Consider the following 20,979-nt stretch of genomic DNA (forward strand, 5'->3'; position numbering starts at 1 on the left):
AAAATGTTTGGCTGGATGAGCCTGCTCACCACAAAAGGATTGCGAACTGAGATTAAAATATCACGTTCTGCCAAAATACTCTCAACAGCATTCTTACGGATCATATCTGCCTTTTTAAGAACCTGTAGCAAATGATGCAAATAAACCATGTAATTAATATCAAATTCCCTCCACTTAGAAAAATGTTAACAGGTGGAGAATGAAGAATAAAACTTCATAAGGTGCAAAATAAATTTAAAAAAATGTTAAAAAAAAAAAAAAAAGAAAGAAAGAAAGAAAGAAAGAAAAGAGATCCACAATAAAACAGAAGTGGTTCACTAAGGTGGCGTTGGATACAATAATCTTTTGGAATTTATGCAAATCCATAAAGTATTTTGATTATTAATGACCTGGGAACCTTTTCTTTTGAGAATATCACAGCTGAACAGTTATTCAACAAAATTGCAGAATTGAGGGGGAAAAATGTTTGGAACTTCAAATTAGATTTTGACAAAATAATCCTACCCCTATTTACATGACATAGTCTAAAGTTAATGGGAATCAAGTTACAAGCACAGAAAATAACTGAAGGTAACTCCATTTCAGCACCAAAGTAATGGTTGAATTGACCACATTGAAAATATGGTGGTGGCACATACACATGTTAAAGCATCAAGTTCATAATTGCCATATAATGAAATTAATCTCAAGCAGAAGCAAACTGTAAATAAATCAAGGAAAACCAAAATAAAAATAAAATTTAATAAGATATCAAAGCAGAAACATTAAATTAGTAGGTACCTTAATTGCAAAAAGATCCCCTGTTGTTCTCTTTTTTGCCAAGAAAACCCGGCCAAATGCCCCACGACTTATTGGTTTTATTATCTCAAAATCATCTATTGAAGTGCGGTCTTTAGAAGTAGAATGTATTGGGCTAGTTCTCAAGCTACGAACCACATCATCTTCTAAAGGTGCATCTTCATCAATTACAGTACTTGTGATATCAACCTTCTCATCATCCACAAGCTCACAAAGCTGCAAATACTTCTCCCTACAGGCACACAACCCATTAAATTTTAAGAAAAGCATAGAAATCTCTAATAAATACCTTCAAGACGACTGTCAGAATTATGAAAAATGTCCATGGAACTTTCTGGTGAAAAGCTGAACATTCATCTTTCTGGAGTGTTGCATACACTCAGTGGACAATAGAAACACAAGAGTGCATGCGTTCTGTAATTTTATTAGGAGGATTTGGTGTTAAAAGTACAAGCAATATAGCGGCAAGGAACACACCGAATCAGCTTTTCAATGCGTGTCCCAAATGTCTCCACTGTAAGTGCATCCAACTTCCTACGGTCAATAACAACCCTCAGGTCTTCAAGGCATCCAAGCAAAATTGACATAGAGTGATCATCATGCAAAGATGCATTTGCCGCACATCTTGAAATATCAGCAAGCTCATTCATCTGAATCATCCAAAAATGAACTCTAACTCAATGCCCACTAACATGAAACTTACAAATGAATGGATGTGAATGAGCAAGCACTGCACCAACAAGATTGCTACTGAAAGAAATATATAACATGTACCAGGCATTTTAAGAAGAATTCTCCAAATGAATTCTTTTAGCCCATCCAGTTTGATTTGATACTGAAAGAAATGAATTCTCCAAATGCAGGCCTATCCAGTTCTTTTGGCATAACATATTGACCATACCCATAACTAGTGAATTCTAACCATTAAATATTTATAATGTGGCAGCCTGTTACTAAAACAAATCAATGCCAGGTTGTATGAGATACATTTAAGTGTTGGCAGCCACGCATTTGCAATTCACCTCCCATGCAGCCATCATCATTCCTCCCATCAACAAAGTTTTGAGGAAAAGAGGGAGTTCTTCATTATCCTTATTCCCTCCATAGTGACATATTCTATAGTTATTGGGATTCAACCCCTCTATCCCTCTCATTTATTTTAATATTTTTTTTTTATAAGTATCCCTCTCATTTATTTTAATCTCCATTTTTCATTTGTTTTGGCAGTCATGCCCAATGTTTATTAGGAATAAATAGGTTAAACCTTTAGTTTTTAAAACAATTAATGGGGATTTTCTTAATACATAAGATCTTGTTTGTAAGCCATATAAGTGATTTGTATATGGGATAAGATAGTTTAGAATACATGTATTTTGGGATACTATCTCTCATGGGATACAATATCTCATGCTAATATTTGGTTAATATTGGAATGCAAAACATATCCTATACTCAGTATTTGATATTTTAAAAAATAAAACATATGTTCTGTCTGGCATTTTGTATTTAGAGGAAAGCATGAAGCCTCTCCTTTGTTGGACATCATTTGGAGATCACTATGCAACTTAGCTTTTATTGAATGCCTTTGTATTTCTTCATGAATAATATTAATAGTTAAAATTTTAAAATTTTGTATAATATAATTATCGTATTATATAATTTTTTTTATATGGTTAAATTTTTGTCTCCATTAAGACTTGAATCTAGAACCTCCCTCAACCATTTACCACTTGAGTTAGGCCTCAAGGGTGATTATCAATAATATAATTTTTTTAAATAAAAAATAAGAGATGTATTAATTATGGATAAAGAATTCACGAGAAGGATGAAGAATCCTCCCAACAAATACATGAAACTAATCAAAACATAATTGAACTCCACCATACACGGAGATCAATACAAAATGGGATAGACCACAAAAGAATGTACGAAGATATCATCTCCTCAAACTCGAGCTAAGCTCCTCTCATTGTCAATCCAACCCTTTTGGTCTACATATCAAATACATATTGAGTTGAATGACATTGAGATGAATGCATGTAAAAGTGTTGATACCAGAGGCCTATAAAGAAGAATAGAAGTTCTAATTTTTTGTCACAACCTAACTAATTTGGAGATTAAGGATCTCAAAGAACTAATGACTTCTCTTACCCGTGTACACTTATCCACATTTGTCCTAGATGCGCGACATGGGAACTATCCTCTTTAGGCTTATTCTCTATACAATCCTTCTTCCTCGGTTTGTCCAAATTATTAGATTCAATTCATCTTCATCCAACCAAATTTATTTGGAAGTCAAAAGTCTCATCTAAGGTCAAGGCCTTTGTTTGGTTAGTGGCACACAATAAGGTAAATACCAATGACATGCTTCAATTGACAAGACCTTCCAAAGCTCTTAGTCTAGATTGGTGTATGCTATGTAGGGGGAGTGGAGAGACGAGTGACCACCTATTTCTACATTGTCCGTTCACTTTGGGGTTATGGCACAGGCTTTTTATACAAGCAAGGATGATGTGGGTTCAGCCTAGGAGTTATTATGATATGTTGACCATATTTTATATGGCTTCTGGGAATTCCACCAAAGGCAAGACACTTTGGAGGATTGCTTGTCTCACTTTGATTTGGATGATGTGGCAAGAGAGAAATGCTAAGATCTTTGAGGATAAATGGAGGATGTTTAAGACATTATGGGATTTATTTTATTTCTTTACTTCTTTGTGTGCCTCTTGTACTGACGATTTTAAAGGCATTCCTTTAAACGTCATTCAACTTATTCAGTATGTACACCACTAGGGTTGGGCCACTAATGAGAGAAGCCTAGCCGTTTTTTTCCAAGAGAGGTTTCCCTTGTACATTTTTTTATGATCTATCTTTTTGTACAAATCTCCTTGTATAGCGGAGGCTTTTAATGTTTAGAACAGGTTTGTATTTTTTGTGGGAAGGATTATTCACTCCTCTCATAAACCCGTATACATAATTAATACATCTCTTGTTTCTGATAAATAAAAAATAAAAAAAGAATAGAAGTGAAGTAGATCCCCCAACATCTATGGCGTCCTCTAACACCATTTATCGTTAAAGATTTGAGCATTTCTCTCTTGTCACACGATCCAAAGCAAAGTGAGACAAACAATTTTCCAAAGAGTCTTACCTCTAATGGAGCTTCCCAACCCATATATGAAATGATCATCACGTCACATTTAATCCTAGGTTAAACTCAATCCATCCTAGCCTATCTAAATAGATTTGTCATAGCTTCAAAGTTATTAGATAGTGTAGAAAGAGATGGTCAGTCATATTTCCATTCCCCATATATAATATGCACCAAAGTTATCACCATACTATAGTAATATGTTAAATAAGGATACAAGGTACAAAAGAAGGATGAGAAATCCCCCCAAAAACAAAGAACTAAAATGATGGCACCTCTAAAATACTAAATAAACCTATACACCGTAGGGCAAGTATACAAAACAACCTCTTCTTACTAACCCACACCTTTGGACCTATACACCAACAGCCAATTAAGTTGAATCACATTAAGAGGAATGCTCTTGAAGGTTGAGGTGCAAGATGCCAAAAGGAAGCAAGAAAATGAATGGTATCCCAAAGAGCCTCTGAAGTCCTCGCCTTATCCTAAAAAATTTTAGCATTTCTTTCCCACCACACAACCCAAATCAAAGCCAAACAAGCATTTTTCCACAATACTAATCCTCTACTGGAGTTTCTCAATCCCCTATATGTCATGGTCATCGTATCACAAAAACTCCTAGGAGGAATCCAGTCCAACTTAGCCAATCTAAATAATTTGTGCCACAACCCCATAGTCAAAGAGCAATGTAAATAAAGATGATCTACTAATTCTCCATGCTCCATACACAACACACAAACATCAAGACCAAAGGCTTTGTATAATCTCCTCGACTGTAGCATGTCATTGGTCTTCACCTTCTTATGTGCCACTAACCAAGCAAAGGACTTAACCTTAAGAGGGATTTGAGATTTCCAAACAAAATTAGTAGGGAGTTTGCACCATGTGTACTTTGGCACACCCCTTTTGGCGTTTTTATACAATTTGCACTTACTTATCAAAAAAGGGAACGGGGTCAAAGAGGGTACTCTTGTCAAGATAAAGTTTAAATCCAAATATCTACCCAAACACTTTAATCATATAATATTATTGTGTACAAAATTTTTAATATATATTAAACTATTCTAATCTCGCCACCAAACATGGCTCAAGTGTACATTAGAAGAGCTATGCTTATATAATAGAAGAATGTACCCTACCTTCAAAGTTCTCTTCCAAAAGACTGCCCTTTTAATCCACAAAATAGGATAGTTTGTAAAGATGCCTCCTACCTTTGTTTCTTAACAATTTGGCAAACGAAGCAAAATTGGCATGTTCCATGTTAGCTTCTCTCTTTTTCCCCCCATTTCTTCGAAATAAAATGCTATGGGTCACAAATGGTTCACTTAAAATCTTTGCTAATTAAAACTGCAAATGTTGCATTCCATCCTATTGCAAAGTTGTTTAAAACATTTGCAGTAAAACCACAGCCCTTGCCAACAATTTTTATTTTTACTCCAAAATTTTTCTTTGAACAGCAAACGCTTTCACCTTTCTTGTCATCTTTTATCCAACCACCAAATCCCAAAATTTTAAGGAGATATGAAAACATATTAAAAGAATCAAATATAAAATCCTATTTTAAAAATACTGTCCAAACAACCACATTACAAAAGAATATCACTGGAACCATATTTCTCACTAAAGGTTTTAGTGCAAAATACGTGAATTAGTACAAGTATTACTCTTATGGGAGTGTCTATTGAAAAATAAACAATATAAACAAAGTTTGTTAGCCAAGAAATATATCACTTTTTCAAAAAAAAATTATAAATTAGAATTGAATTATTTAGGGATCTTTGGACGCATTAATTTCATCATTTTTAAATTTAATCTCGACTTAAAACTTTGCTTATCTTTTTAAATCTTTCAACATACAATTCATGAGGTGATTGATTCTAAGACTATAGGGATTAGGGAAGATGAAAGTATTTGCTAATGAGAGCTTGAAATTTGTGTGGTAAAAATTAATTTTAGATTAAAACTACAAAGATGTATTAATTGCTAATAAGAAGTATAAGGGAAGGATGAGGAATCCTCCCACAATTACAAAACCCCTAACAAGTAGGACTAAACTCCTCCACTATACAAGCATGCCTATACAACATTTTCTTTTGATAGGTAAAGAAGAAAAGATAATAAAAGAAATGTATGTCTCATGGCCAAACCCAACATGGTTTAGTTCATATAAGAAAACCAAAATTTACATCTCCTCGAACCTGCACAAGGCTTCTCTTATAGTTGTCCAAGCCCTCTTAAACTACACATTAAATGCCAATTGAGTTGAATAACATTGAGAGAAATGCCTATGACTAAAGAGTATGGTTTTACTACTAAAATTTGTCAAACAAAACCTGCAAAAAAGCTATATGTGGCACTTGCAGTTTTAGAACAAAGTTATTAACAGAACCACATGTCACACATGTGGCTTCATTTTGAAATTGAGAGAGAGAGAGAGGAGCCAACACAGAACGGACCATCTCGGCATCTTTTGCAGGGTCACAAGAAACATAATGCAGTAGAGGTATCAGACATACTTTTGCAACCCATGATAGTGTAGATTAAAAAGAGGCAGTCCTTTGGAAGAAAACTTCCACTTATGTGGACCCCCTCCATTTCTACTAAAGCAGATTCGAGAATAGCATAAGTTTGTCTATATGAAAAGTAGTAATAATAATAATAAATAAAATCCTTCATATGGAACTAACTTTGCAGCCTAAATTTGGGACACTGCTAAAAAGGCACTGAAAATCATCCCTATTTTCTTCACCAATCTGCAAATTTTATGTAAAAGAAAAAACTTGCAGAGAGCCACATGTAGAGACAAACTGAGAAATTTTTTTTTTTTTTTTTTCTGATAAGTGACAAACTGAGAAATTATATCTACATGTCTTATCCTCTTTAGCAACTATTCCATTTCCTATCAGCTTTGAGCTTATAACTGTATAAGCCACGTTGGTATTCTCCTTGTTTGGAGTGGTTTGGGTGGTACATTCCTCAGTCAAAGAAATGCTCCTAGGTTGGCATGGTCGTTTTGTTGGAAAGAAGTGAAAGAAAGCCTGGAATGTCGCTCCTCTCTGCCTGTTTTGGACTGTTTGGAAAGATAGAAATATAAAGGCTTTTGAAAACGTTGAGCTTTCAGAACAAGAGTTAAAGTTCTCTTTTTTGTGTAATTTTTTTGAATTCGACCAAAGGGGGTCTAAGGGTTGATTCCTTGTCTATGATTGATTTCATCAATTGGTTAGGCTGCCCATAAGGGGAGTTTTCTTGTTTCTGCTTGGTGTTGGGTTGCCTTTTTTGGCTTTTCAATTTAATACACTTTTACCTATCAAAAAAAAACTCCCAGATTCCAGTCATGTCTCTACCATCTGTATAAGCCACACTGTTACATGGAAACATGCGTCAATGACACATATAGCCATCTCCTGTATGCTTTGTGGCTTTTTGCCTAATTTTATATATATGCGTTCACTTATCAAAAAAAAAAAAAAATGACACATATAGCCATCTCCTCCCTAGTCTCCATATGTCATAACTGATAGGAGGATAAGAGATGCGACCCCATCATCACATGAGAAACCAATATCTTTCTTTTGTTGTTTTTCTGAAGGATCTCTCATCTTTGCTTTGATTATAATTTTGTTTCTTTTTTTGTCCTTCCTACCCAAGAAAAGTGGGAAAAGGTTTTCTCAGTAAGATGCTCTTGAACTGTCATATGTTGCTATCTTATTCTAGCCCCAAAAAAAATTATAAAGTAGCCATAACAACTGATATTTGAAAGTAAAATCTAAAAAAATATAAAAAGTTCATAATGGAAGTTGGAGCTTAAATACACCGATTCATCACAGATACTACCAATTATAATGATAAGAATCTAATGCAACAGAGCAAGGAAATACCTGTGGAAGATCATCATGTTCAGAGTAGGCACCCTTTCCAGCCAATAGCAGGTCTATCTGGCTGGTCCTCGGTGTCAATAATGGAGACCTAGGAGTCATGCTACCAGCAGATGAAGTTGTCATTCCTTGATCAGACTTTGGTCCAAAACGAGTCTTACATGACATGGATGGAAAGCCCTTTAAGTCATCCACAAAAACATAGTTATCAGCTTCAGGGAAACAATCAAGCATGTCTTCTGAGCCTCTGCGAGAGCAATCACTAAGTTTTGGTGAGAGCACATCAGATTCTTCAGTAACGCTCGAGTTTGATACTTTTGCAACAACATCTGGGCTTCCCACATGTTGAAAATCCTTCTGTGAAAGGGATTCCATCATCTTCTCAAGAGTTTCAGCAATTCTAATGAGCCGCTCATTGACACTTATACCCTTCTGATCGCATCGGTCAGCAACTGCACAAATTCTTGAATGGTCTTCCACATGGGAAGTTGGAACCTCCTCCTCACAAATGCGACAAATTATTGAACTATCCTCAGAAATATTCGGCTGATCTCCCCAATAACCCCAAGAAGCTTTGTGCTGGTGCTTGGACGAAATAGAAGAATGTCCATGAAAATCTTTAGCCGGAGGAATGTCAGGAGGCTTAGCAGTAGTCAAATCAACATCAGGAATTCCAGCCTGGTTGTTTAACATCTTTGAAGACTCCACCTTAATATCAGTCTGTTCCTTCATTGGAACAGATTCTTTTGCAGTTTTTCCTGCTGGAGATGGTAGTTTCTTCCAAGAAGCCATACGATCCCTACCCACAGGAGAGTCCAAAGTCTTTGTTGCTTCAGAAGTAGGAGAGAGAAAGTTTCCAGGTTGTATAGCATGATCGCTCTTCCAGTCCAAGCCATGCTGCTCCTGGCTATAAGATTTCCTCGTAGCTGCCCTCGAGGCTTTTGCAGCACTAGAACTTTTCCCATCCCTTCCCACACCTGATGGAACTCGTTTATCGGCAGAATGTAGGATTCTAGATTGACGAAGCTGAAGAACATGTTCATCCTCAGCCAAACCACTTTCCTTGTGGAACTGCAACAATCTGGTACACCTCGTGAGAATGAAAAGCATTCGGGTGTGAAGCTTCTTCAGCATACCCATGGGGAGTTCCTGACGCCTATCATCAAGTTCTTGAACTATACCTTCACACTGAAGCCAAAACTGTCCCGAAGATGTCACAGCACAGCGCCGAGCCAAAATCAGCAAGTCTTCAATAGTTTCTTGCCATTCAGGATGACTTTCTGCATTTTTTTCAAGAATTCCCACCAAATCTGCTGCAAAAATTGCCAGATCAGAGTTCACTTCTTCCTTTGCTTTGTCAAACTTTACTCGTATGACAGCCAAAACCTCCTGTATGGAGAAAAAGGAAAGAAAGAGAGAGCATGGAAATTAGAAATTAGCAAGACTTCTACAGCAACAAGTCATCAAGAGCAAAGAAACATAACGAGAAGGAGAATTAGAATACCTCTAAGTTATTTAAGCCTCGCGGCTTCCAAAATGGGAAAGGTCGTACACCTTTAGAATTTAATTCATGAGAGAAACTTTTGATGTCAGCAGGAAGCCTCTTTCTAGTTCCACTTGTCACCCGGAGTATAGCTTGAAAACGAGGAGATTCAGACTCCTTCGGGGTTTCACAATCATATGAAGTCTAGAAAAGTAAATATTCATGTTTTCAACTACCATATGTGAGTGCAGCGAATTAGAAAAAAGTTGGTTAGTGAATGGATAGCATCAAAGAAAACCCTTTTACCTGTACCTCTGGAGTACAAACATCTGAACTTCTCAAGCCTCCTGAATGGCCCCATTGTTTATTGTATCGCCCTGTTAGTGTAATTTGAAGCTATCAAAAGCAGATGGGAAAAGGAAAATAACTGATTTTCCAATTAAATTAATATTACAACAATGCACAACAGTGATTTAATACTTCACTGAATCTGCTCCCATGTACCCAAAGTTGAAATTGACTAGAAAGCTGAAACCTTAAATCCATTGTAAGAAAGAAGCTTCAAAAAACTCTCAAACTACTATTTTCATTTGAAAACAGAAGCGAGGATAAAAAGACGGGAACATTCAGAAAATCTTGCAGTAAGAGAAAACAAAAAGGTAGGCTTCATTAAGTTCTAGTGGAGTGAGTTCAGTGCATAATTGGCATAATGAACCTTCTTTCGTCCAATGGAGTAGTCAAGGACCTCAAATTTCATCTCACTACTGATAATCACAAACTCAAGAACATCATAAACCACCTTAAAATTCTGAATAAGGATCACCAAGAAAATTTTCTTTAAATATTCTAGAATATCGTCCTTAAAATCAAATGGCTCCACATGACCCTCTAATCATGCCCATTTGGTTGGCCTCAAAAAAATCCTAGAGCTAAAGCCTTATCCTGTGCTCTGGATATTATTTAAAGAGAAAACAAAGGTTAATACACATCATGTGCTCTAGAAGAGAATGAATCACACCATTTCATTGGCTTGTTGTATAGGACAACAGATGCAACAGTGGATGATTCAATCTTTTTGATTGTTTAGTGAGCTTTTCAATCCAGTCTTCTGATTTTCCCATGGCATTACCTTTGGAACTCCTTTATTTTTCCTTTTTCTTTTTTCTTTTTTTAACATTTTTTTCACCTAACTTCTGCTTAAGAAGATACAAGAGGTAGAATTCTTCGAGATTGAGTTATTCTTACCTCAACTAGGGTGAGATTAGAGGAGAGGAAAAACAGGATTGTAAAAGCAAGTACAGGAACAAGGAACATTACATGGAAACATCAAGCATTGCAGAACACTAATATTAACCCTTTTGATGAATTAGAAATATTATTCATCCAAGAAAGAGAAAAAATGCAGGCCATGAATTTAAACTGTAACCAAAAAGATAGCGGGGGCCCACCCACCAGCTGGCCCTAGCCAAGGTTCAGCGTGTATGTCTCTTTGACCACCAACTGGCCTCACTAGATGAGCCTTAGAATCCACTGGAGATGCCATAGGAACAGGGTAGTGCAGGAACTTTGCTAGAAAACTAATTTGGAATGGAATTCAACTAAAACAATCCATTGTGAATGCACTGAATCAAGTGGACCTTGAATATATACCCACTTTATTCAGGAGACTTTATTTTTCATTATTTAAAGTAAATCTTTTGTTCTAAAATCACATCTAAGGTCAAAGACTTTGCTTGATTAGTGACTCACACAAGGGTAAACAACTTACAAAACCCTTCGCCTTGCTTGGTGCATTTTGTGCATGAGAAGTGGAGAAATAGTTGACGATCTTTTTCTACATTGCCCGCTGATTTTAGGCCTTTGGCACACACTATTCAGATTAGCCATCTTGAATTGAGTTCCTGTTAGAAGCATATGTGATATGATGTCCACCTCATATAGAGGTTTGGATAGCTCCATCAAAGCCAAAGTCTCTCTCTCTTTTTTTTTTTTTTAATCTGAAAACATTTAAGAAAAGGGCTTGAACCTTTGACTAAGGATTCAAGGAAAAATGGTGCAACCACTTTGCTGCTATTCCATTTCTTCAAAAGCAAAGTCCTATGGAAAATCACTCGATGATATGGAATGTGTGGAGGGAAAGAAATGCAAGGATTTATTTCTATTCATCCTTTTGGGCCTCTTGTTCCATGGCATTTAAGGGCATTCCTCTCAATGTTGTTTAGCATGACTGGCATTTAGTTTGTAAGCCATAAAGGTTAGTTTAGAGAGGTGAGGAGATTTGTTTATTATTTGATCTCTATTTCAAGTTGTGTTAAAACTCATGAAGTGATGAGAGGTTTTTTTGTTTTTTGTTCTTTTTTTATAGGTAAATAAAGAGAGGATTATAGAAAGCACCGAAACAGGTGCACCAAAATACACAAGACGTATACAACAGTCACCAAAAGGTGTAAACATGAAGAGACGAGGTTTTATTTTGTATATTCTCATATGGTTCCATATGGATGTATAGATCTTTTTAGTTTTTTTTTTTTGGATAGGATTTAATCTTCCATTTTTTTAATCAATTTTTTGTAAATATGGGGAGTATTCCTCATCCTTCTTATGTACTTGCTTAACCCAATTCTAATACACTTTGTTTCTTATCTCAAAAAAAAAAAACAAATGTATCTTTTGTTGACTATTTCCATACGCTTTTATTTATTTACAAATTTTTTGACATGCTAATATGTTATACACTTTTTTTTTTTTTGGGTGCAATCTAGTCCACTTGACCAACCCGAGTCCAACACATACATTCTTCTCCAACCTAAGTCAAAACCCAATTTCAACCAGGCTACCCAAGTTGCACCCCCAACCTCTATAAAATTTCAATCTTATCCTTTATTTTTGTTATTAAGGGTCTATAAGGACTTTAATTGTCAATATTGTTTTAATTCATCTCAACATATAAGATTAAATCTCATTAGTAGAAAGTCCTATAAATACTTCTTTTGGAATAAGGTGGGTTTGATCGCAAGGTTCTTTATCTTTCAAATGTTCAATATCTCTTTGATTATTTTACAATAAATGTTGTGTTGTTGGACTGGACAATGGAAATCAAAATCTTTTCTCAATTAACCTGGAAAGAAAATAAGAGGGATGGGTTTCTAAACCAGAACAAGGCCCATCCAACCATTCAGGCATTGATATGGATCGATACATGAACCAACAAGGTTGAAATCAACTTGATGTCAACCCTAAGGATTGATTCCAAATGCAGGAAGAGATGGTGCCAAGAGAGCAGCCCATCATGAACCTTGTCCAATACCTTCTACAGAGTATGTTTTGATTATGTGTAGGATGTCAATAGAGAAAGTTTAATAAGAAAGCAAACTATTCTGTCTTGGTTAAAGGTAACACACAGATTATACCTGCTCTCAAGTGTTAAATTGTACTATTAGCATAGAGAAAACTTACAAACAAACAAATGAATTACAAAACAACAATGGCAATGACATAATAATTATAAACAACGTCCTCCAAAGCTTTTGACATTCATTTGCATCGACAACTACTTCAATTAGAAACATATCCAAATCACATGCACATAATAGGCAATTATAGGGGGGAGAAATGACTGTAAGTAGGTCATACCCACTTCAGAGGAGGATTCACCGTTTGGCAGCCGCGACCGCACTTGCACATGAGGACTCTGGTCTCTAGATGGAGCACTCTCACTCGACATGCCATCCGAATTACTTCCAGTATCAGCCCAATTCCCTAACAAAACCTGCTCCTGAGAACCTATCCTACTCTGATTAACCCCTTCCTTCTTTTTCACACTGCTCTTCGACCCCGAACCTGAACTCAAGCAGCCATCACCACCAACGCCACCACTGGGCCTCGAAAGATTACTAGCACCAAGAGCCGAACCCTTATCCCCCCGAAACCCGAAAAAACTCTCCTGTGGCAATGGCCCCGATCTCGTAGTCTTAATCCGATGCAGCCCCAGCGACGACGCCAGAATCGGCGACACCGCCGCCTCCTTCACATCCGGTGCCGCCCGCAACTTGGAACTCGAAGTGTTGGGCTTCGCCGGTGCCGGAGCCTGAGTCTCCTTCCCCTTCACATCCTTCTTCTGCTGCTTCCCACTCTCCTTCACCTGAGTTTTACCGCACGGCGTGGCGAACCCGGAGGTACCGATCTGGTTGCCGTCTTTGGGCGATTTGACCTTCTTCTTCTCGGATCTGCTTGGAGAGTTGGAGCCGAACGATCGAGGACTATTCGATCCGTCAGGACTTGAAGAATCGGACTTCTTGGAAGAGAAGAATCTACCCTTGAACACCATTGTTTTACAAAGACTAGGGTTTCCAAATGGTTGGTGCTACCGCCGCCCCTACCAGATATGCAGGGCGGCAGACTGTGCCATTGGCATAAAAAGTAGTCTTAGTTTTCTGCAGTGATCAGACTGAGTTAGCAATACAAGCAGGGCGTGCGTTCAAAGTTTGGACCCAAGAGAGGGAAATGTTGGCAGAGAAGAGAGAGAGAAGAGAGGGCGCGATGAGGGTTGAAGCAACGGAGAAGAGAATCTGACTGCAGTGGAAACGTGGACATACCGCCTTTAATGACAACTTTGTAATACTAAATCATTTTTAAAAACCAAAAAACCACTCTCTTAATCCTTATGCACCGAATTATGATATTATACTTGGTACTAATAAAATCTCCTCCCCTTGCTTCGACTCTAGAATATCCCCCATTCGCTATCCCACGCTACATTTGATAGTATTTTTATCTGAAATAATTTTAATTAAAATATATTTATTTTAAAGGTGTTTTTAGAATAATCATCCGTTATACATTTCTACGAATAATATTCAGAATTTTAAAACTATTTTTAAAATTTTATCAAAATATTTATTTTATTTTTTTAAATTACTTTTTGAAGTAAAAAAGTGTTTTTTGTCATTAATGCTAAATGGATTGTAACTTGATTATGTAATTAAATTTAATTACTAAAAAAAGGTAAAAAATTAAAGTTAAAATTAATGTAGAAATATATTGAATTTAGGTATGAATAAATGAAATCATATGTAAGGTATAAATTAATAGAACTTTTTTAATGATGTGATCATCTTTATTTGGCCGTGCTTTTAAATGTTATGAGTTAGATTAATTAATTTTGGTTGACTAAATTGTTTTAAGCATATATCTACTAAAAATTATGTATTTATTAGGTTTTATATTTACTCATGGTCAACTCGATATCACTTAAATAAGTATGGTTCAAAAAAGAAAAAAAACAATGTTTTTAATGGCATAGAATTCATTATGTCTCGATGATGATTTTGTTCATTTAAATTATTTGAACGTAATCGTCAAAGTAATTGTCAAATTTGATTATATTCATGTTATTTAATGACACTTTTAAAAGAAAAAATTGAAAATAAATAAAGAAATTGTAAAAATAAATATGAAGAAGACATTGAAAATCAACAAAGTATGTCACTAGCTCAAAATCGAAAATTTCAATGATTTTACAACCTTAAAAACATGAAACGACCAAACTTTTATTAATAAAGTGAAATTTGTGGAGAAATAAAAGGATGTCAGCGCTGAAAATAGAGTTTTAATGAAAAATAAATAATTTTGTATCATTTTATTTATCTATTTATTTATTGTTATTAGTCGTTTTATAGTATGAAATTTATGAGTCGACATGTCACACCTTTTCTTAAAAAACAAAATATTGCATGATATATATACACACACCAGAAACTATGAATACCTAATTCTAATACTGGGTGCTCGAGGTAGAAGATGATAGCATCAAAGCCTATATATCATCATCGCTCATCCCTTGTAAAGCAAGTACTAGCTGCAATGGTCCAGAACTGCCCATTGGATGCCTCACCCAACAAGAGTTGCAACCAGCCATGGACAACTGACTCTGTTTCCGAGGTACTCCGATCCATACCCAGACTCTTCTTCCAGTCACCCCGATCCATTGGCCGCCAAAAAGGCTTCCGCCATCGCTCACCTCTCAAGCAAAGAAACCTTTATCAAGAACCCAATAAATTTCACAGATATAGGGACCCCCACAAGGTGAAATTAGGGGTGGAGAAGGCAATGGAGTTCTACAGTTGGGTCGAGACCCAGTTCGGGTTTTCCCACAATGAGATGACATGTAGAGAGATGGGTTGTGTTTTGGCTAGAGGGAATAGATTGAAGGTGCTTTGGGAGTTTCTCCATGAAATGGGAAGAAAAGGGGGAAATGGGGTTGTGACTACTGCAACCATTACCTGTTTGATGAAAGTTCTGGGAGAAGAGGGGCTGGCTAATCAGGCATTGGCTGCATTCTATAGGATGAAACAGTTCCACTGTAAACCGGATGTCTATGCATATAATACGATTATTTATGCGCTTTGTAGAGTTGGAAACTTTAGGAAGGCAAGGTTCTTGTTAGAGCAAATGGAGCTACCGGGCTTTAGATGCCCGCCCGATACGTTCACCTACACTATCTTGATTGGTTCTTATTGTAAGTATAGTCTGCAAACTGGGTGCAGGAAGGCAGTTAGGAGGAGGTTGTGGGAGGCAAATCATTTATTTCGTATTATGCTGTTTAAGGGTTTTGTTCCTGATGTTGTGACTTATAACTGTTTGATTGATGGTTGTTGCAAAACTTATCGAATTGAGAGGGCATTGGAGCTGTTTGATGATATGAATAAAAGGGGCTGCGTCCCGAATCGGGTTACTTACAATTCTTTTATCAGGTACTATAGTGCAGTTAACGAGATTGATAAAGCTGTTGATATGTTGTGCAAGATGAAAGAGATGAATCATGGGATACCCACTACAAGCTCTTATACTCCAATTATCCATGCTCTTTGTGAAACAGGAAGGATGCTAGAGGCCAGGGATTTTCTTATTGAGTTGGTTGATGGGGGCTCAGTTCCCAGGGAGTACACTTATAAAGTAGTTTGTGATTCTCTGAGATCAGCAGGAGAGGCTAATATGCTAGGCGATGAGTTGCGTGGAAGAATTGAAAATGGCATAGAGAATAGATATAAGCAAGTAATGAAGGTGAAACCAATTATGACACACAGAATTTCCTTATAGCGTGGAGGGATTTCTGGGGGAATTTATGATACTCAACCATCATGATGCACAGAATTTCATTGTAGGGTGGTGGGTTTTCTGGGGGAATTTATGATACTCAACCATTCAAAGAACTTTACATGATGAAAAGCCTTTCAGTGTACTTTTGGTTCTGCGGTGAGAATTAAGACATGGATTGTACCTTTCTTTTGGTTCTTTGAAGTGAAATTATTGCGTATTTATTTCTACTGCAGGAGAATGTTTTCTGTTTAATACTTTTTATTGGTTCTTTTTTTTATGCATTTTATTGATCTGTCTGTGTGTATGTAGTGTTTTTTTCTTCTTACATGCCATAAATTGTGTTAATAATTTGTCCTTACTTGAAGAAAGGAAATAAAAATATCATCATCTACTCTCTTTCCCCAATAAATAGACAAGGAAGTAGATCATTTTTTTACTAGAAGGTAAATATCTCTCTTCACTAGTTATGCTGCTTATTCTAGTCATATGCACTTGCAGCCCCATATTGCAAACTGATCATAGTGTCTCCGAGTCCCTCTTTCTCTATCTATTTCTTCTTTTGTTTTCTTGCATTTTGGGAAAGCTTGAACTTTATTAAGTTTCAAAATCATGCTGTTTTCCTGGATTTTCATTGTTTGACGAAGTAGTGAATTTTAATTCAGATGTATTGATATTGGTGATCCTAATAGGCCTACTCCTTGCCTACTCGTAATTGCTCTTTCATTTACTTTAACGTGTTTCTGGTTCTCTGCTTTCATGAACATGATATTTCTTATGCTGGGGAGAATTAAATCTATGCCTTACCTTTCAAACTCTGTACTTACAATGTTCATTGGGAGCTTTGGATCCCTTTCTGTCCTGGTAAACAAATTTTATTTTCACAAGATTCACATGTAACTATATCTATGCCGTGGAAATGAAATGTATTGAATTAAGCGTGAATCATTGTTGCTAACTCAGAATAGATTGATGTTACGGCTGATGTAATATCCATTTGCGTAGGGATAACATGGAGTTCAGGGTGGGGAGGGGGACTAAGGTTATGTTCTGGACTAACCATTGGTGCGGCAACGCAGCGCTGTCCCAAACGTTTCCCCAGCTTTATGCCTTGGCGGTTTGCAGTAATGCGACGGTGAATGAGGTGTGGGACCCAAGGCTTGGCCAAGGAGAGTGGAATCTCAGATTGTCTAGAGATTCTAATGACTGGGAGCTGGTGTTAATAGAAGAGTTGCTTCTTTTGCTAAGGGACTTCAGGTTATCTTCAGAGGAGAACTCAGTGTTATGGAAAGGAGGGGGTCTTGATATTTTTCGGATTCGGGTGGCTTATAATCTGCTGGCAGCCCCCAACCCCCTCGTTTTTCCGAAAAAAACATTTGGGTGGACAAGGTCCCAACCAAAGTTGCTTTCTTTGCGTGGGAGGCTACTTAGGAAAAAATTCTCATGTTGGATAGGCTACAAAAGCGTGGGTGGCAGCTCCCTAATCGTTGTTTTTTGTGTGGTTGTGAAGAGGAAAATGTAAATCACATTCTTTTACAGTGTACAGTGGTCAGGGCCCTGTGGGAGATCGTCTTTGCCTTATTTGGGGTTCAGTGGGTGTTTCCAGAGACGGTCAAAGAGGCGTTATTCTACTGGTGGGGCCCTTTTGTGGGTAAAAAAAGGAAAAAGATATGGAATTCCATTCCGTTGTGTATTTTTTGGACGGTTTGGAAGGAAAGAAATAGGTTAGCTTTTAGAGGGGGATCTTTGGCTATCAGACTCTTAAGAATTCTTTTGTATGTAGTTTGTGGAGTTGAGCTAAGGTGTATAGGGGAAAGGAGTCATCTTCGCTTTTAGGCTTCTTGGAGTGGTTAGCGGCTCCCTAAGGGCTTGTGAGGTGTTCCTGTTTTTGCGCTTTTGGCCTTGTGGTTGCTTTGTATACCACCTGTATGCGGTGCGCCCTTCTGGCCTTCTTTAATATATTTTGCCCTCATTTATCAAAAAAAAAAAAAAATCCATTTGCGTATTGTTACTAACAAATTGGATTAATTATCAACATATGATTTTTTTCTCACTTCCTTATGTAAATAGCACCAGTATTTTATTTATCATCAGGGGCCTCTGCTCAAATTCTTGGCATTATTGATAAATATATAAATATTAGAAATTATATCATTTCCTGATTTTCAGTTTTCCATTTGTGGTTTCCTGATATCTTTTTTTTATTTTTCTCCTTCTCTTTTTGACATCTAAGATGAGGGCAATACCACACCTTACATCTCTCATATCATTATATTTTGGGTGAGGAGATAGGCTCAGCTTGTGAGTTGCTTAGAATGTCTTACCATCTTGAAGGCAGTTCATGACTGCTCAGCAATGGTATGTAGTTCTCGGCTATTTCTCTTTCAAATGTCTTCCTTGTAACACTGTCTATTAAATCTGAAAATGCTTAAGTGTGTATTCTTTATACGAATCTCCTGATTTGATAAACTGATGCCAATTTTTACTTGTCAAGATTTGTTGTTTGGAGTTGTCAATAACATTTCCATTTGGTTGTTGTGCAAGAGCCAGTCAGCAGACTCTCTGTTAACTAATCACCTGCTCGAGCTTCTTCTAGAGTCCCTCAGTTGTACTAATTCCATCTTTTTAGGAAAAAACAAAAGAGATCTTCACTTAGTATCTGAAGTTAGCATTTTTTTGCATCTCCAAATATGGTTGCTTTCAGTTATCTTGAGCTTCAAAACCCGGGCATGATATAGTCTTACATTAACTTTGCTTACTGTTCAAATCTGAAACAACCCAAAATCTCACCACTCCCAAAAATAACTCAATAGAATGAATGGCAGTATGTTGAATTCACGTGAACAACAGGCAGACTCCCCAAGCTTAAAATTCTGATTACTGTAGAGGAAAGAAAGAATAAAAACCCAGAAGTCTGCTCCATAGGCAAGAAACCCTAGTGTAATAAGTTCAGTTTGCACATTTTTGCTGCAAACAGATGCTTGTTGCACCAAGATAGATGTATCTTCCCCATCCAATTTTCTGATCCTTTAAATCTTCTTGCTCAGTTTTTTTTTTTCCCCTTGTTTCTGGGAATATTTTCTCCATTTTCACATCTTGTGAACATCCTGTGGATCTGCTTGCATTTCTTACATAGCTTTCTTCATCCATTACTCTATCTGCCACATTGACCATGCTGCACAAGATGGAAAAGGGCAGGTTGTATGCATGTTATAGATCAAAAAGGCACCATTGATTTGTTAAAACATTAAATTAATTGTAGTAGTTTTACATTCTCCAATTATTGCCTAATACAGTCCTATCATGCTATGAACATTAAGTATGCCATGATGATTGTCATAGTAATATTGTTTCGGCATTTATATTTACCGATGCGCCACCAACACTAGAAAAATGAACTAATATGATATACCTTTTCCCTAATTTCCATGCAGAAATAGAACAACAAACTGATGACAATCGACGATTGCGGTTCCAAAATTTGAAAGCCTACTACTTTCAATGCTGTAAAAGGTAGTTAACATCGTGCTTTACATGTTATCATAAGATGTTTTCCTTCAGTTTTCGGGCAAAAGAAGTCACTGAGCTGAAGGACATAGCTATAGAATCGGACATTCTTGTGATATGTTGTGAGGCAATGGGAACTGGAGGAGCAAATATCTGTTAGCCATCTTGGCCATGGCTGGAAAGTTTGTAAGCAACCCAAGATGAATAGTATGACTATATTTTTCAGTTTATTCTAGCTGGTAAATACTCTTCTCACTGTAGAAGAGGTGAAGAAAGCATGAAAGTTTGTGTTACAAAGAAATTTAGGATCTATTTTGTAATCGTTTTTTAAAACAGTTTTCTGCTTTAGAAAAAATAAAACCATTTTTTAACTTAAAAAACTTGTTTTATAAACTTTTAACATAAAACGGTTTTTTCAACATTTGTTTTGAAAACATATTGTCTTTTAGAACTTATTTAAGGTGTTTTCAATTATTTTTTTTAGAGTATTTTGAGTAATAATTTTTAGAAAATGAAGAATACTTAGAAAAATTTTCCATTATACAAAAGTTTACAATAACTTAATGACGAATGAGCCAAAGAAAATTTTGATTTCATATTTGAGTTTCGAAACAAGCTTTGTTCTTGAAAGTTATCGATGATTGATTTAAAAAATGTCATAAAACAACAAATTAACTTAAAATTTATTTTAAATTATCAAATTTGCATATTTACCTTGTTAATTTTAATTCATTTATATTTTCATTAATCTTAAGCAATGAATTTATTTGTTAAATATTTATATTTTGTTGTAACACAAGGATAAATGGGACGCAAATATAGTAGAGATAAATTATATATTATTTTGATAATAATATATAATAGGGAAGAAGAAATCACAAAAGAGATTTGAGAAAGTTGAGAGAATGAAAGACAGAGAAAGTAAGAAATTTCTCTCTCACTTAGGGATGCATATCATAGGGGATGAGAAGCTTTTTTATAAGTTTTCCAAAGGACTTCTATTAATATTCCCATTAATGGATATTAATAGAATTCATAAATAACATTAATGGTTTTCATTAATGAGTATA

General features: G+C 36.1%; 2 protein-coding genes across 10 annotated transcripts in view; one reads left to right on the forward strand and one right to left on the reverse strand.

Moving 5' to 3' along the window:
- Nucleotides 1-13,889, reverse strand: part of LOC117905086 (probable serine/threonine protein kinase IREH1) — a 32,415-nt gene extending 18,526 nt beyond the window's left edge. For 2 of the 6 annotated variants that reach the window (XM_034817984.1, XM_034817983.1), the window contains exons 1-7: nucleotides 12,941-13,889; nucleotides 9,614-9,684; nucleotides 9,329-9,511; nucleotides 7,828-9,213; nucleotides 1,276-1,448; nucleotides 781-1,030; nucleotides 30-122 (exon numbers count right to left, since the gene is read on the reverse strand). In XM_034817984.1, coding sequence (XP_034673875.1) covers nucleotides 30-122; nucleotides 781-1,030; nucleotides 1,276-1,448; nucleotides 7,828-9,213; nucleotides 9,329-9,511; nucleotides 9,614-9,684; nucleotides 12,941-13,634 — 2,850 coding nt within the window. In that variant the 5' untranslated portion in view covers nucleotides 13,635-13,889. The remainder of the gene's footprint in view (nucleotides 1-29; nucleotides 123-780; nucleotides 1,031-1,275; nucleotides 1,449-7,827; nucleotides 9,214-9,328; nucleotides 9,512-9,613; nucleotides 9,685-12,940) is intronic. The other 4 variants (XM_034817981.1, XM_034817980.1, XM_034817979.1 and 1 more) reach the window with 4 other exon arrangements.
- Nucleotides 13,890-14,962: 1,073 nt separating this feature from the next.
- On the forward strand, nucleotides 14,963-20,192 carry LOC117934474 (pentatricopeptide repeat-containing protein At1g77405). Of its 4 annotated transcripts, XM_034856174.1 has the most exons (4): nucleotides 14,963-16,561; nucleotides 17,408-18,335; nucleotides 18,636-18,760; nucleotides 19,837-20,192. In XM_034856174.1, exon 1 carries the CDS (start codon nucleotides 15,107-15,109, stop codon nucleotides 16,403-16,405), a length of 1,299 nt encoding a protein of 432 aa, XP_034712065.1. In that variant the 5' UTR covers nucleotides 14,963-15,106; the 3' UTR covers nucleotides 16,406-16,561; nucleotides 17,408-18,335; nucleotides 18,636-18,760; nucleotides 19,837-20,192. The 4 variants fall into 4 exon arrangements, with proteins under 4 accessions (XP_034712065.1, XP_034712064.1, XP_034712066.1 ...); XM_034856173.1 differs by lacking the exon at nucleotides 17,408-18,335; XM_034856175.1 differs by lacking the exons at nucleotides 17,408-18,335; nucleotides 18,636-18,760.
- The last annotated feature ends 787 nt before the right edge of the window (nucleotides 20,193-20,979 follow it).

Source organism: Vitis riparia, chromosome 17 (genome assembly GCF_004353265.1).
Source record: "Vitis riparia cultivar Riparia Gloire de Montpellier isolate 1030 chromosome 17, EGFV_Vit.rip_1.0, whole genome shotgun sequence".
Taxonomy (NCBI): Eukaryota; Viridiplantae; Streptophyta; class Magnoliopsida; order Vitales; family Vitaceae; genus Vitis; species Vitis riparia.